General features: G+C 52.1%; 1 protein-coding gene across 5 annotated transcripts in view; it reads right to left on the bottom strand.

Moving 5' to 3' along the window:
- Positions 1-384: 384 nt before the first annotated feature.
- Positions 385-13,673, bottom strand: part of SH2B2 (SH2B adaptor protein 2) — a 69,138-nt gene continuing 55,849 nt past the window's right edge. For 2 of the 5 annotated variants that reach the window (XM_021005724.2, XM_021005727.2), the window contains 6 exons: positions 13,310-13,404; positions 13,026-13,196; positions 11,627-11,823; positions 4,287-4,458; positions 3,038-3,163; positions 385-1,142 (listed from right to left, as the gene is read on the bottom strand). In XM_021005724.2, coding sequence (XP_020861383.1) covers positions 808-1,142; positions 3,038-3,163; positions 4,287-4,458; positions 11,627-11,823; positions 13,026-13,196; positions 13,310-13,404 — 1,096 coding nt within the window. In that variant the 3' untranslated portion in view covers positions 385-807. Of the gene's footprint in view, positions 1,143-3,037; positions 3,164-3,687; positions 3,821-4,286; positions 4,459-11,626; positions 11,824-13,025; positions 13,197-13,309; positions 13,405-13,673 lie in introns of all 5 variants that reach the window. The other 3 variants (XM_021005728.2, XM_021005730.2, XM_021005726.2) reach the window with 2 other exon arrangements.

The raw sequence follows: 13,673 nt of genomic DNA, 5'->3' as shown, positions 1-13,673 counted from the left end.
AACACGGATGATTGCTTGTTACCACTTATATTTCACGGGTTTTTCTTTTGTTTCCTCAACCAAACTCCAGGCTCCCAGCAGGCAGGGCCCTTCTCCTGCACTGTAGTCCGCACCTCTACCTCCAAGTGTGACACAGGCAAAAGCCCAGCACCTGCTCCGTCCACTTCCTTTTACACATGGGGAACCTGAGACCCAGAAAGCAGGGGCATGGAGATAGCAAGTGGCCAAGGTGCCTGTGCCTGAAAGTGCCTGATTCAGTCTGCTGGCCTCCACGGCTCCTCTCCGTGCTCAGATTGCAGGAATCTGGAGGAGACACAGAGTGAGGGGGAAGAAGAATGGAAGAAAAGATGGGGTGAACAAAGAAGGAGGTCCGGAGCCCAGGGATTGCTGCAGTCCCTAAAACAGGCTCTTTAATCACATCCATATCTTCACTGAAGAGCTTCTGATAGAGCACTCAATCCCACGACCCATGGGCCGTTCCATGGGGGGAGGAGGACTGGGAAAGGGAAATCAGATCCTGGCCACGGGGCAGTGGCCCATACCCCCTCCCCCCAGAATGGGTTAGTGGGCGCATTTCCAGAGCAGTAACCAAAGGGGGTGTGACCAAGGCAGAGAGAAACACAGGAGAGGGAAGGGAAAGAAAAAGGAGAGACCGTGGCCAGCTCTGAATGCCAGCCAGACTCAGAGGGATTTCTCCAGAACCACGAAGGGCCAAACAATCCCTCCACCCATCAGAGAAGGGGGTGTCCTCGCCCACAAGCCACAGGGATTCTGCTCCCTGGGTATGGGAGGCCGAGCTCTCTGGGCCTAGTAGAAAGAGTACTGGTTCTCTACCGCCCGGGCCCTACTGCGGGCACCCTCACTGTCATGGTAGTCCTCCGTCCCAGGGCCAGGAGGCTCCAGGAGGCGCTCGGCACTGTTGCTGCGGCTTCGGGCGCTCAGCGTGCCCTCGGTGCGATGGTACTGTGGGTGCGGGACGGTGCCTGAGGAGGAGGAGGCTGAAGAGGAAGAGGCACCCCCGCCCTCGGAGGGAGAAGCTGGCTGGAAGGGCCCAGGGCCGAAGCTGGAGAAATAATGCTGGGTGGGGGGCTCGCTCCAGCAGCTGGGAGGCGGGGGGGCCGTGCTGGGAGCCGGGCCAGGGTCTGCCAAAACAAACACAGAGCACATCAGCGGGCGCAGGATGAGACAAGCCGGACCCATTGCTCCAGACCTCATTCCCCATCTCTCCACCTTGAATTTTGACCACTGCCCAAGCCCTGGCCACTGCTCTGGGCGCAGTGGTCCACTCCTTATTTGCTAGGGGGATCAGCCACATTCCCACCCCCATTCATTTGCTTAAGCAGCCCCCCTTTGCCTGAAATGTTTCCCCCACTCATCTGGGCTTGTCTTTCCTTCAAGGCCCACTTCTTTCATGACACCTTCTTCAACTGCCCCAGTCAAGTGAACTCCTCTAGCAACCCATTAATGAACATCTATTAAGCACCTACTGTTTAACAGGCATTGGAAAAACAAATACAAAAGCAAAATTCTCCTTGCCCGCATGAGGCTTATATTCTACATGTCAGGCACCAGGCACTAACAAATGGGAGAACTGGGAAAGGAGGTAGCCCTTGAGACGTGCCTGAAAGGAGCCAGGGCTCAGGATCACTTCCTGGCCAGGGTACTTGGAGTTCGAATTCTGCCTCCTACCTGCGCGACCAAGTGACCTAACCCCTCTATGCCTCAGTCTTCTCATCTGTAAAATGAGACATTGCCTTAAATCTCTAAATCTAGGATCTGATATGGTTGGCTGTATTTTTTGGCTGAGCCCCAGTGAGGGCAGGGAGCTTGCCTTTAGATCCCCAACCCAAGAGCAGACATTGGGGTGACATTTATTGATGCTTGTGGTCACACTCCTGGCTCAAAGATGGATCATTGGGAGAAACATTCATAATAACAATAACGTGGACCATACACGGATTCACAGGGAACAAACTAGCCCGTGAGGTGGCAGTAAAGTGATTCTTCCCATTTTCTGGAGTTTGATGGCTCACCCAAGGCCACACAGCTCATTAATGGGGAAGCTCTGCACTGGCCGCCAGAAGCTTGCTATCACATGATGCTGCCTGGGCTCCCCACCTGCTTCTGCCTGAGATACCTGGGACCCCCGGGATGGAGGGGGGAGGCTGGACAGCCCTTGATGCCAAGGCAGCCCAACCTCTCCTGGAAGCAGCTCTCTCAGCTCCAGCTATGGCCAAGGTGGGCTTCTCCCAAGTCAATAACCCCATCTCCCTCTATGGGCTTCTCCCAAAGGAACTTGTTTGTTCCAGGCCACAGACTGAAGCCTGCTAGAAGCCGGGGAGTACAGTTGGATGGTGGGGAAACTGAGGGCGTGAGACAGCACCTCTGAGGCCATTGGTGCCAACCTGTGTGTGAAGGAGAATTCCCCTCCTAACCCTTTCTCCCAAACGGTTGTCTGGCCTTGGCTCAAAGACTTTCAGGGAGGGGGACTCCATTAGCCAGGCGAGAGGTTGGGTCTCTGACTCAACTGCAAAGGGAGCTCCCGGGCAAGGAAACTACTTCCCCTAATGCAGGCTGGCACCTTCTCGGAAACTTAGAGGGTCAGAGATTTGCTTAGAGGGTTGAGAAGCAGAGTGATATGTCCAGGCATGTGGCAGAGGCAGGTCATCTGGCTGTGAGACCCGCTCTCTATCCACTAGGACAGGCTGCCTTTAATAATGTAAAATTCAATCCAGAAACAAAACTAACTTCACAAAGCCAAGATGGAGGAGCCACGACTAGACAATGAATTGTCTGAAAAAGATCTGGGGGTCTTAGTGGATCCTAAGCTCAGTAGGAATCAGGGCCCTTAAGGCTGCCTCAGGGGACACAGGATTCAGATTAAGGGAGATGAGAATGCCTTTGTCCTCTGCCCTGGCCAGGCAACATCTGTAATAGTGTTCAGTTCTGGGCCCTACATTTTAGGAAGCAGGGGGTGTCCCCAAAGTTTTAAAGCTTAAAACTGCACTAAGACTATGAATTGATTAGCTTTTAGCACCTGGAGAGGAGAGATCAAGACAGTGAAGGGCCCTGAGTTTGTGGCCTTGAAGGTTTGGTTGACAGAACTGAGGAGGTTGAGACAGCTCAGTAGAGACATGAGGACCATCCACAGGTATCTGAAGTCCTATGTGATGGAAAAAGCATCAGATTTCCAGGATAGCTGGGTGTTGGAAAGGATGGAGTGCCTCCTCCCCTGGCCCCAGGCTATCCCAGAACTCACTGAGGTGGCAGGAAGGCCTCCCACCTCCAAGTGTCCTTACCCTATGCTCCCCCTCCCCCCACCCCAGCTCTGCTCCCCAGCAGCCATCTATACTGCCGGACTGCTCACATGCTTAGATGAGATGGGAGCCACCCACTGAGATGGAAGACTACCAGGGGCAGCTAGGTGGCCCTGAGCCGGGAACCAGGAAGACCTGAGTTCAAATCCAACTTCAGATAGCCACTAGATGTGTGACCCTGAGCAAGTCACTTGACCTCTGCCTCAGTCTCCTCTTTTGTAAAATGCGAATAATAACAGCACCTCCCTTCCAGGTTGTTGTGAGAATCACATGAAATAATATTTGTAAAGTGCTTAGCACGGTGCCTGGCACATAGCAGGACGCTGGTATGGAGGGGGTAAAAGCATCACCAGATGAGGAAGGCACTTACCCAGGGTCACACAGCCTGCAAGCATGTGAAGCAAGATTTCTCCCTTCCCCATGCAGCCCACTGCCTCCCTGGGAGGCTTCCTGGGAGGCCTGGGTCTCTCTTCCTGTTTCAGTCTGACTGACACCCCTGTGAACTGGCAGATTCACTTTATAAACCTCCATGCACTAGCTGAATGTGTCCTCCTTTCAAACTCAGGTTTCCCTTTTTACTTTGCTGGGGGCAGGGCGGGGGGAGGGAGGGAGGGATGGAGAGAGGGGAGCGAATCTAAGCTCCCGCCAAGATCATGGATTGGGAAAGGGCTTTGGACATTAAGCGTCAGATGCTTGCAACTGCCCAGAAAGAACATAGAGGGTTTCCACAGACAATGCCAACCCCAGCCCATCCTGTACCCACATGTGCTCCCTGGTCCCTGCCCCCCAGTCTCACCCAGGGAGGGAGGAAAACAACTAAGTCAGACCCAACCGCCCATCCTGATAGGGCGCTGTCTGCCTGCTGCCTCAGGAGAGAGGCCAGGCCTTTACCACAGCTCAGGCCAGAGGGAGAGAGGCTCTGGACCACCCCAAATGGGGGAGGGTGGGGCAGAGGGAGGTTCCTCTTACCGGGCAAGGGGGCCTGGGCTAGCACGTAGCTGCGAAGGGTGATGTCGGCAGCTCCCCCAGACTCCAAGGGGATAGGGTGGGTGTGGAAGTGCCTCAACATGTCAAAGATGGACTGGAACCAGAGATGCTGGACGTGGCATTGACCATTCTCATTCAGGGACAGGCGCAGGTGCTGTGGGAGAAGACCAGGGTCAGTAAGAATGCAGTGGCAGGAAGGAAAGGAGGGAGGGAGGGAAGGAAGAAGGAAGGAAGGAAGGAAGAACAGAAGGAGAGCTAAGGAAGAGGAGAGGAGAGGAGAGGAAGGAAGGGAGGGAGGAGGAAAGGAGAGACATAGGAAGGAGGGAGGGAGGGAAGGAGAAAGGAAGGAAAAAGGAAGAAAGGAAGGAAGGAGGAAAGGAGGGAGGGATGAAGGAAGGAAGGAAAGCAGGAAAGAGAGAGCTAGGGAAGAGGAGAAGGAAGGAAGGAAGGAGGCAGTGTGGCCTAATGACAAGATCCCTGGCTCTGGAGTCAAGAGGTTCTGGGTTCAAATCCTGCCTCAGGCTGCCTACCTGTGTGATCCTGGGCAAGTAATTTAACCTCCATGGGTTTTGGTTGCTTGATCTGTAAAATGGGCAGAGATGGGATTAGACCAGATGGCCTTTGAGTCCCTCCAGCTCCTAGATACTATGACCCTAAAGCAAGTCAGGAAGAGCATGGGTCTCAATTGAGGACCAAGGTCTCTGACCTCATCTCTGCCTCCCCTCAGTCTATCTGACTTTGAACTACCTGCCCGGCACTGAGTTGGAAGAGAAGCCGTTGCACCTCCTTAATCTGACAGGGGAATCACAGTCTCCTTGAAGACTAGAAATAAAATAAAAGCGCGTGAGCATAAATGATGGAAGGACATTTGGCGAAGAAGACGAGTGCTGGTTCCCAAGGCTATGTGAGAAAGGATAGCAGGTGTGGAGCCAGGGCTCAAAGACTGCAGGACGTTGAGGGAGGCTGACCCCGCTCAGGGCCTCAGTTTCCCTGCCTGCCAAATGGGGAAGTTGGACAAGGTGCCTGCTGTGGTCTCCCTCAGCTCCTCATCTGGGACCCTTTGGTCCAATGATAGTGACGAGGTCAAAGAAAGTTTTCTGGGGAAAGTGAGTCTTCAGCAACTTAGTCTGGAGCGAAGGTGAGAGAGGGAGAGGGAAATAGGCAGCTGTGGGCGGATGAGGAGGAAGAGTGCGTGGCAGCCCACACCTGAGCTGGTTTCTGTCCCTCGGAAAGGTCAGTGTGGCTGGAATGTCTGACAAGCAAGGGGAGGCCTTGTAGTCTGACTGCGTGAACTCTCCAGCTGGGCAAGCCAAGCCGTTCCTGGGGGCTGCTCGGGATGAGTTGGGTTTTCTCATTTTTGCAGCTTTACCTTCCTCTCATCTCCTCTGGGTGGAAGCTGAAGGAAGGTCAGCCGGACCTTGGGTCAATCCCAGCTTGGATAATGGGACCCTGAATACCGTCAGCCTGGCTCCTGTCCCTAAGAGCAAAGTCTCTCTCTTAGCTCTCTTTGGGGTTCCCACTGGGACCAATCTTCCTACAGCTGTTTAAGGACCCCTCCCCGCTTCCACCCAAGCCCTTAGCTCTACCTTAGAACACCATCCCTGCCCACTCCAAATGTCTAAGGATGGCTGCAGCCCCCACGCACAGAGAAAAACAAACTACCCCATTTCCGCCTGGGAATTCATTAATCACCTGGTTATCAGAGAAGTTGGCTTTTAAGTTGGCTGGCAAGGGCGAGTTGGATTCCAAGAGAAAAGCCCCTGAGGGGAAAAGCATTAACTCTGAGATGATCTTTAAGATATGCAAACGGTTCCGAAGCTGCCAAGAGACTGGTGCAGCTGCACAGTGAAGGGAGGAGATGCCCACAGAGGGTGCCCCAGCCATGTGGAACAGGACTCCTTTCCAAGGAGAAGACGGGAGCATCCGAAGGGCAGAGGGCCAGATTGCAGCCAGCAGGAAGGCCAGTGGACACAGCATCCCCCGCTCCTTCCCACTGTGATGGGAGGCTCCAGGGCAGCCATCTGCGGTTACCCATAGAAACGCCAGTGTCCTTATTACGGCCAGCTAGGACAAGACGGCTTCTCAAGGGCCCTGCCGGCTCCAGATTGATGATTCTATGAACGCTCAATTAGCCCCAATAATGGGGAGGGGGAAGCTCTAGTGCTGCTAATACAAACTCGAAGAACCCTCAAATCAATTCGGAAGCGGGCCTGAGACAGGAAGGGCAGTGCACTTCATCTGCTGGCCAGGGACCAGCCAGGAGAAGGACGGAAGGGCTCGTCATCAGCAAGTCCCCCACTACCTGACTGATTATTTGGCCATAGTGACCCAGGAAACATTTTGGAAACATACAAATTGGAGCTCTTTGGACTTAGCACTAGGAAAGGCCTCAGTTTACAGAAGAAGAAACTTCTCTGATAACCAGGTGATTAATGAATTCCCAGGCGGAAATGGGGTAATTTGTTTTCCTCTGTGCGTGGGCCAGACATTTGGAGTGGGCAGGGATGGTGTTCTAAGGTAGAGGCCTAGGGAGTGGAAGTGACTTGCCCAGCATTATCTAGATAACGGCCAAGCCAAAATTTAAGCCCAGGACCTTGGACTCCAAAGTCACTCCCTTTTCCCCATCACAACCCCCCTACATACTTCCTTTCTGCTCCTGCAGTGATGATGGCAGAAATGGGACACAGGGTGGGAAGAATCAAAGGTTTTGTTGACCATCTATAAGTATTAATTTAACTTGGGATCCTAAATGTGAAACCCTTGGCCAACAGAAGCAGCAGCTTGAATTTATATGGCACCAGGTATATAGTGCTTTATGATACAGTATCTTATCTGATCCTCACAACAATCAAGTCAATACCCTCCGGGAGAAACTGAGGCACATCCATTCTCACCAGGGAGGAAAACAAATGATCAAATTTCTGCTTCCTGAAACAATAAGCTCAGATTTTCTAAAAGGGGGTTAGAAATAGGATTAACTTCCTAGTGAGTAACATGGGGCCATGGGATGCTTGGTCACCTCATTCCAAAGTGTTCATGGTACACAGTGTGGTGCAGTGGACGGGGCTCAGAGACTTGGAATCAGAGAATAGTGACAACAGCAGCGAGACCCCCAGTGGCAGCAGCAGCAGTACCACCACCACCACCACCACTACCACCACCAGTACCACCACCAGCACCACCACCACCAGCACCACCACCAGTACCACCACTACTACCACCACCACCAGCACCAGTACCACCACCACCACCACCACCACCACCAGTACCACCACCACCACTACCACCACCAGTACCACCACCAGTACCACCACCAGCACCACCACCACTACCACCACCACCACTACCACCACCACTACCACCACCAGCACCACCACCACTACCACCACCACCACTACCACCAGCACCACCACCAGCACCACTACCACCACCAGCACCACCAGCACACACCACCAGTACCACCACCACCACCACCACCACCACCACACCACCCACCACACCACCAGCACCACCACCACCACCACCACCACCACTACCACCACCAGCACCACCACCAGTACCACCACCACCACCACCACCACCACCACCACCACCAGCACCACCACCACCACCACCACCACCACCACCACCACCACCACCACCACCACCACCACCACCAGTACCACCACCACCACCACCACCACCAGTACCACCACCACCACCACCACCACTACCACCACCACCAGCACCACCACCACCACCACCACCACCACCACCACCACCACTACCACCACCACCAGCATCACCACCAGTACCACCACCACCACCACCACTACCACCACCAGCACCACCACCAGTACCACCACCACCACCACCACCACTATCACTACCACCACCAGCACCACCACCAGTACCACCACCACCACTACCACCACCACCAGCACCACCACCAGTACCACCACCACCACCACTACCACCACCAGCACCACCACCAGTACCACCACCACCACTACCACCACCACTACCACTACCACCACCAGCACCACCACCAGTACCACCACCACCACCACTACCACCACCACCACCAGTACTACCACCACCACCAGTAACAACAACACTGATGATGCTGAGCTAGCATTTACACAGCATTTCAAAGGTTCCAAAGCTCTTTATGTACATTTGATCCTCACAACCTGCCCTGGGAGGAAGATGCTATTCTTTCCATTTTACAGAAGAAACTGAGGTGGAAAGAAGTTAAGTGACTTGCCCGGGGTCACGTAGCTGTCAGCATCTGAGGGAGGATTTGAACTCAAGCCTTCCTGACTCCCCTTCCACACCACCTCCCTGCCAGAGGGTATTAGTTAAAATGCTGGCTCTACCCCTTAGTACCTGTGTGAACCTTGGCCAAGTCACTATGCCACAGTGGGCCTCAGTTCATCTGTAAAAGGTAAGAATTAGCCTCACCAGCTGCTAAGCTCTCTGCAGCTCTAAATCTGTGATTGTAAGGGGATTGCTGGGAAGACATTTGAAGCCTATAAGCTAATATACATTGAAGATGTTGAAATAGGAAGAATTCAAGATTTTTTAAACCAAATTAAAATGTATTTGGATACCAGGTGACATAAATGCAAAGGTGGGCATGGGGGGAATGGCCAAAAAATGTTGTTCAGAATCAAGAAAATGGGCACAGCTAGGTGGCACAGTGGATACAGCACTGGCCCTGAAGTCAGAAGTGCTTGAGTTCAAATCCGGCCTCATACCAAACACCTGACACTTACTAGCTGTGTGACCCTGGGCAAGTCACTTAACCCTAATTGCCTAAAAAAAAAAAAAAGAAAAGAATTAAGAAAATGAAAGAGGCCAAAGGCTTATTGATACTCAAAGTCTCACAGCTGCATACTGTGGGATCAGCTTGGTGGTACAGCAGATAGAGTGCCAGGCCTCAGGGAGACCTGAGTTCAAATATGGCCTCAGATACTTACTAGCTGTGTGACCCTGGGCAAGTCACTTCACCCTGTTTGCCTCAGTTTCCTCATCTGTAAAATAAGCTGGAGAAGGAAATGGCAAAACCACTCCAGTATCTTTGCCAAGAACTAACCTCCCTCACAAAAAGAGGTGGTGAAGAGTCTGACATGACTGAAAAATGAACCAACAGCAAAAGATTTAGAGCCAAAAGGGATCTTATAGGCCCCGTGTTAGAGAAAAGGAAACTGAGTCCCAGAGAAGTCACACAGGTTGAAAGTGATAAAGCCAAGAGGTGAACCCAGGTCTTCACACTCCAAACTAAGGGTCCTTTCATTACACCATACAGCCCCTCAAAGAAAGTCTCCTTCATCCTTTCTTCAAGGAGAGTCAGAAGTTGATGGCCATGGTGAAATCCAAACACCAATCTTCCACAATGAAATTGACTGCCTCTTAATAGGAAGGCTCTTTATAGGCGTGGGAATCATTGGAGAGCTAGATGTTCATGCAATTGGATCAAAGCCCAACTCAACTCCAAAGTAGAAGATGGGACAAAAATGAGAAGGCAGCTGTACATGCAAGCATCTGTTGACGACAGCCCCAAACAGACCTGCTCAAACTAACTGATGATTCTGAAAAACAGGAACTGGATAAAGACGCTGATGCCGATTCTTCTTTTTTATGGAAGTTAAACTCACGTGAAACAGTCACCACAATGGTGAGGTTGAGAGATCCCAGAAACTACTTTAGCCAGCACTGGACATTCCTGCTAATCTGAGTGATGTGGCAGTAAGGGCAACATGCTTTAGAATTCTAGCTTATTTGTTGCCAAATGTGGAGGAGAGAAGGCTGTAGACAGGACGTCAGCCTTAGAGTCAAGATGACTCAGACTCAAGCCTTGACTGCATGGCCGCCCTGGGCAAGTCACTTAACCTTTGTCTGCCTCAATTTCCTCAACTATAGATGGGTTAATAACATGAAAGGAGATAATATTCGTAAAGCACATAGCATAGTGCCTGGCACCTAATTGTTGCTGAAAGCATTTGGGGGTGGGAGGCAAGAGAATGCCTGGACATTCTGTAACAAGATCAAAGGAAGGAGAATGTGTGTTTGAACTTAAGTGATACATTCTTTCTTGTCTCCCAGTGGATTTTACTCATGGAATAGTTTTTAAAGGGAGGGAGAAAAAGATTCCCTGATTATGCTGTTATTCAGTCATGTCCGATTCTCCGTGACTCCATTTGGGGTTTTCTTGGCAAAGATATTGGAGAGATTCACCATTTCCTTCTCTAGCTCATTTTACAGATGAGGAACTGAGGAAAACAGGGTTAAGTGATTTGCCCAGGGTCATACAGCTAGTAAGTATCTCACGCCAGATTTGAACTTATGAAGACACATCTTCCTGACTTCAGGCCCTGAACTCTGTCCACTACAGCGCCACCCAGTGGCCCTTTCTGCTTATGTACATTCTTTATATTTGCCTATAATTTTCTTTCTTTTTGGGGGGGGGTGGCAGAAGATTTCTCTCTCTCGGGCCAATATCGGCAAAAATCCACAGGTAGGACGAGACTTCCTTAAAGAATTCACCATGGATACATCTTTCCATGGTCAGAAAAGAGGTGACTGCATCCGATGGCCCCAGCCATCCTGCCTCCATGTGCCCAGCCTGGGACTGGCTCCTGGGACCCGAGAGCTCCTAAAGAGGGCCGAAGCAAAGCCAGCAGGAATCAGAGGAGACGTGAGGCCTGATAGTGGTGACACCAGGGGTGTGCTTAGAGTTCTACTTGTCCCCTCCCTCTGGGCCTTTGTTTTCCCTTCTGAAGGATGGGGTGAAAGCATCTCTAGTACCAGGTAGATCAAATCAGTCAAGCCAGGATCAGAGGGATATAGGTTAGAGCTGGAAGGGACCTTAGAAGCCAATGAATCCAAACCTTATATTTTACAGACAGGGAAACTGAGGCACAGATATTCCACAGGTTTTGAGCTAGAAGAGACCTTAGAGGTCACTGAGTCTAAGCCCCACATTTTACAGATGAGGAAAATGAGGCTGAGAGGGGTGAAATGACTTGCCTAGGATCATATAAAAGGCAAAATTTGAACTCTGGTTTTCCTGACTCCAAGCCCCCTGCTCTACCCACTGTACCACCTGGCTGCCTCTGAACATGAAGGGAGCTTGATTTGAAGTACGTAGGAAGGGGAGGTCCTGGCTCCAGTGCCTGGTCAATTCTGTCAGTCTTCTCACAGTCAGGAGGAGAATGCGAGCTGCCCAGGGCCACGCAGGGCCCTCTTTATTTCAGGGCAGATGCTCTTTCCCTCACTACATCCGTCTCTCTTGTCATTCCCAACCCGCAATCTCCAACCCACAGTCTGTACACACTTGCCTTGGCTTTGCCCTGGAAGTTGAAGGTCAGCACATACTCCCCTGGCCGTGTTTCACTTTGACGGATGACAAAGAGGCCGTGGTTCCTGGCTCCTCCTGCCAGGACCAGTTGGGCTGCCTTGATCCTGGACAGAGTCCCATGGAACCAGGGATAGTCTGAAAGGACAATCTCCAGATCCACCTGGCTGCATTCCTCCCCTGGAGAGAGAGATATGGTGCCATGAGTGGGGGGAAGAAGCATCGCAGACCTCAGCCCTTGCTAGGCTCCTGAGGAAGGGCTCTGTCTTGACTGGCCCAGGTGGGATGAGGTGGGACTGATATGCCACAGACATGGAGGTGAGTGTGTAGACAAGGAAATCAGGTTGGGAAGGAGGAGAAGAAAGTAACTTAGCAGCATTTGGGGTATTCCAGGTGATGAAGAAGTATCATAAAAATCCTGGATGTGAGGACCAAAATGGTACATGGAGGGGGCCTAAGAGGCATAGTGGAGAGAGTGAAGGTGAGCTCCTTGCTGTGAGGCCCTGGCTAAACCACCTGACATTTCCAGGCCCCAGGTGACTCTGGGAGATTGCGGGTACTGATCTGCATTGGCAAGCTCCCTACAGCCATCAAGTCCTTGAGATGGTCTGAGAAATGTGGGGGGACTGTGAGGAGACCAGTCTAATGGAATGTAGTGATTAGTGGGAGAAGAGCCTGGAAAGGCAGGCTGGGGTTAGAACTGGGAGGGCCCTGAAGGCCAGTTCTACATAATTTGGACTTTATCTACTGAAGATGGTTAGTGAGGGCAGGGGAAGGACATTCTGAAAGGGACAATGTAGGGATAATTACCAGGGACCTGGCAATAATAGTCCATGGAGGCACTGTACCATAGCGGAGACAGAGCTGGCCTCACAAACAGGAAGACCTGGGTTCCATGTGACCCTGGGCAAGTCACTTCATTCCCTAAGTTCCATGGAAACCCAAGGGGTCTGCGGACATATTTGAGGAGATCCATGAACTTCTATGGGAAAAAGGATATCCTGATTGTCATGGACCTTGAACTGAAATTGAGCATTTCCTTCAGTCACTATTTCTTTCATTTCTGAGTGTAGGACTCCACAGAAGGGCTCCATGGGCTTCGCCAGGCCACCAAAGGGGCCCACAACACCGAAACAATTAAGAGGCCCTGCTATAAAGGAAGCTCTGGGTGGTCGGGCAGGTGCCACACTACATGGGCTGAAGCAACGACTTCACCAGTAGCTGCCTGTGAAGATCAAAGCACAGGTCTTGTCTCTCCTCCCCCTCAAAAAGGAGTTCCCATGTGAAGAGATAAGGGCCGAGTCCACAGTGATAGCCATGGGCTTGGAGAGAAAAAAAGAGGTAATTAACCTCCAGCAATGCCAAGAAGGCGCAGCAGGTACCTGTGTGACTGGTGCTGGCGGGAGACTCCAGGGTCTGAAGGAAGTTCTCTAGAGGGACGTGGGTCAACTGCTCTCCTGTGGAGTCCCTGGCCCTGCCGTGGGGGGCTGTGACCACTGCACCCAGTGCTGACTCCGGGGCCCCAGAGCACCTCTCCGGGGGCCGGGGGACATCTGCTCATGGAAGACAGAGATTGGCAGGCGAGCTTGGGATCGTGCATGGAGCCTACCACCCTCCTTAATGACCCAGCTCCCAAAGGCCACCGAGGGGCTGCCCCTTCACGTACCCTCGGTGAGGAATTCACAGCTGCAAGAAGATACCCGGCCGGGAAGGCAGCCGCCCTGGGCACAGGAGGAAAGCTCAATGTCGTCCCCACTGTCTCTGCAAAGGAAGAGCGGAGAGTCTAGATTTGTGCTCCTCTCCCACCCTACCCCATAGCTCGCACAAGAGGCCACTTCACAAGGTGCTCTCTGCTTCAGCAGAGTAGGAATATGACATGAACTTGGGTGGAAGAGTCCCGCTTCACCATCAATCCCTCCTCCGCACCTTTGTTCAAGCCACCCCTCCCACCTGGAATTCCCTCTGCAATAACGATGTTGTTGTTGAGTTGTTTTCAGTTGTGGCCAACTCTCTGTGACCCCATTTGTGGT

This window comes from Phascolarctos cinereus, unplaced genomic scaffold, assembly GCF_003287225.1.
Source record: "Phascolarctos cinereus isolate Bilbo 61053 unplaced genomic scaffold, phaCin_HiC Scaffold_5;HRSCAF=322, whole genome shotgun sequence".
NCBI classification, from domain to species: Eukaryota; Metazoa; Chordata; class Mammalia; order Diprotodontia; family Phascolarctidae; genus Phascolarctos; species Phascolarctos cinereus.
The sequence above is the reverse complement of the archived record's forward strand: the minus strand, read 5'-3'. Positions and strand labels throughout refer to the sequence as shown.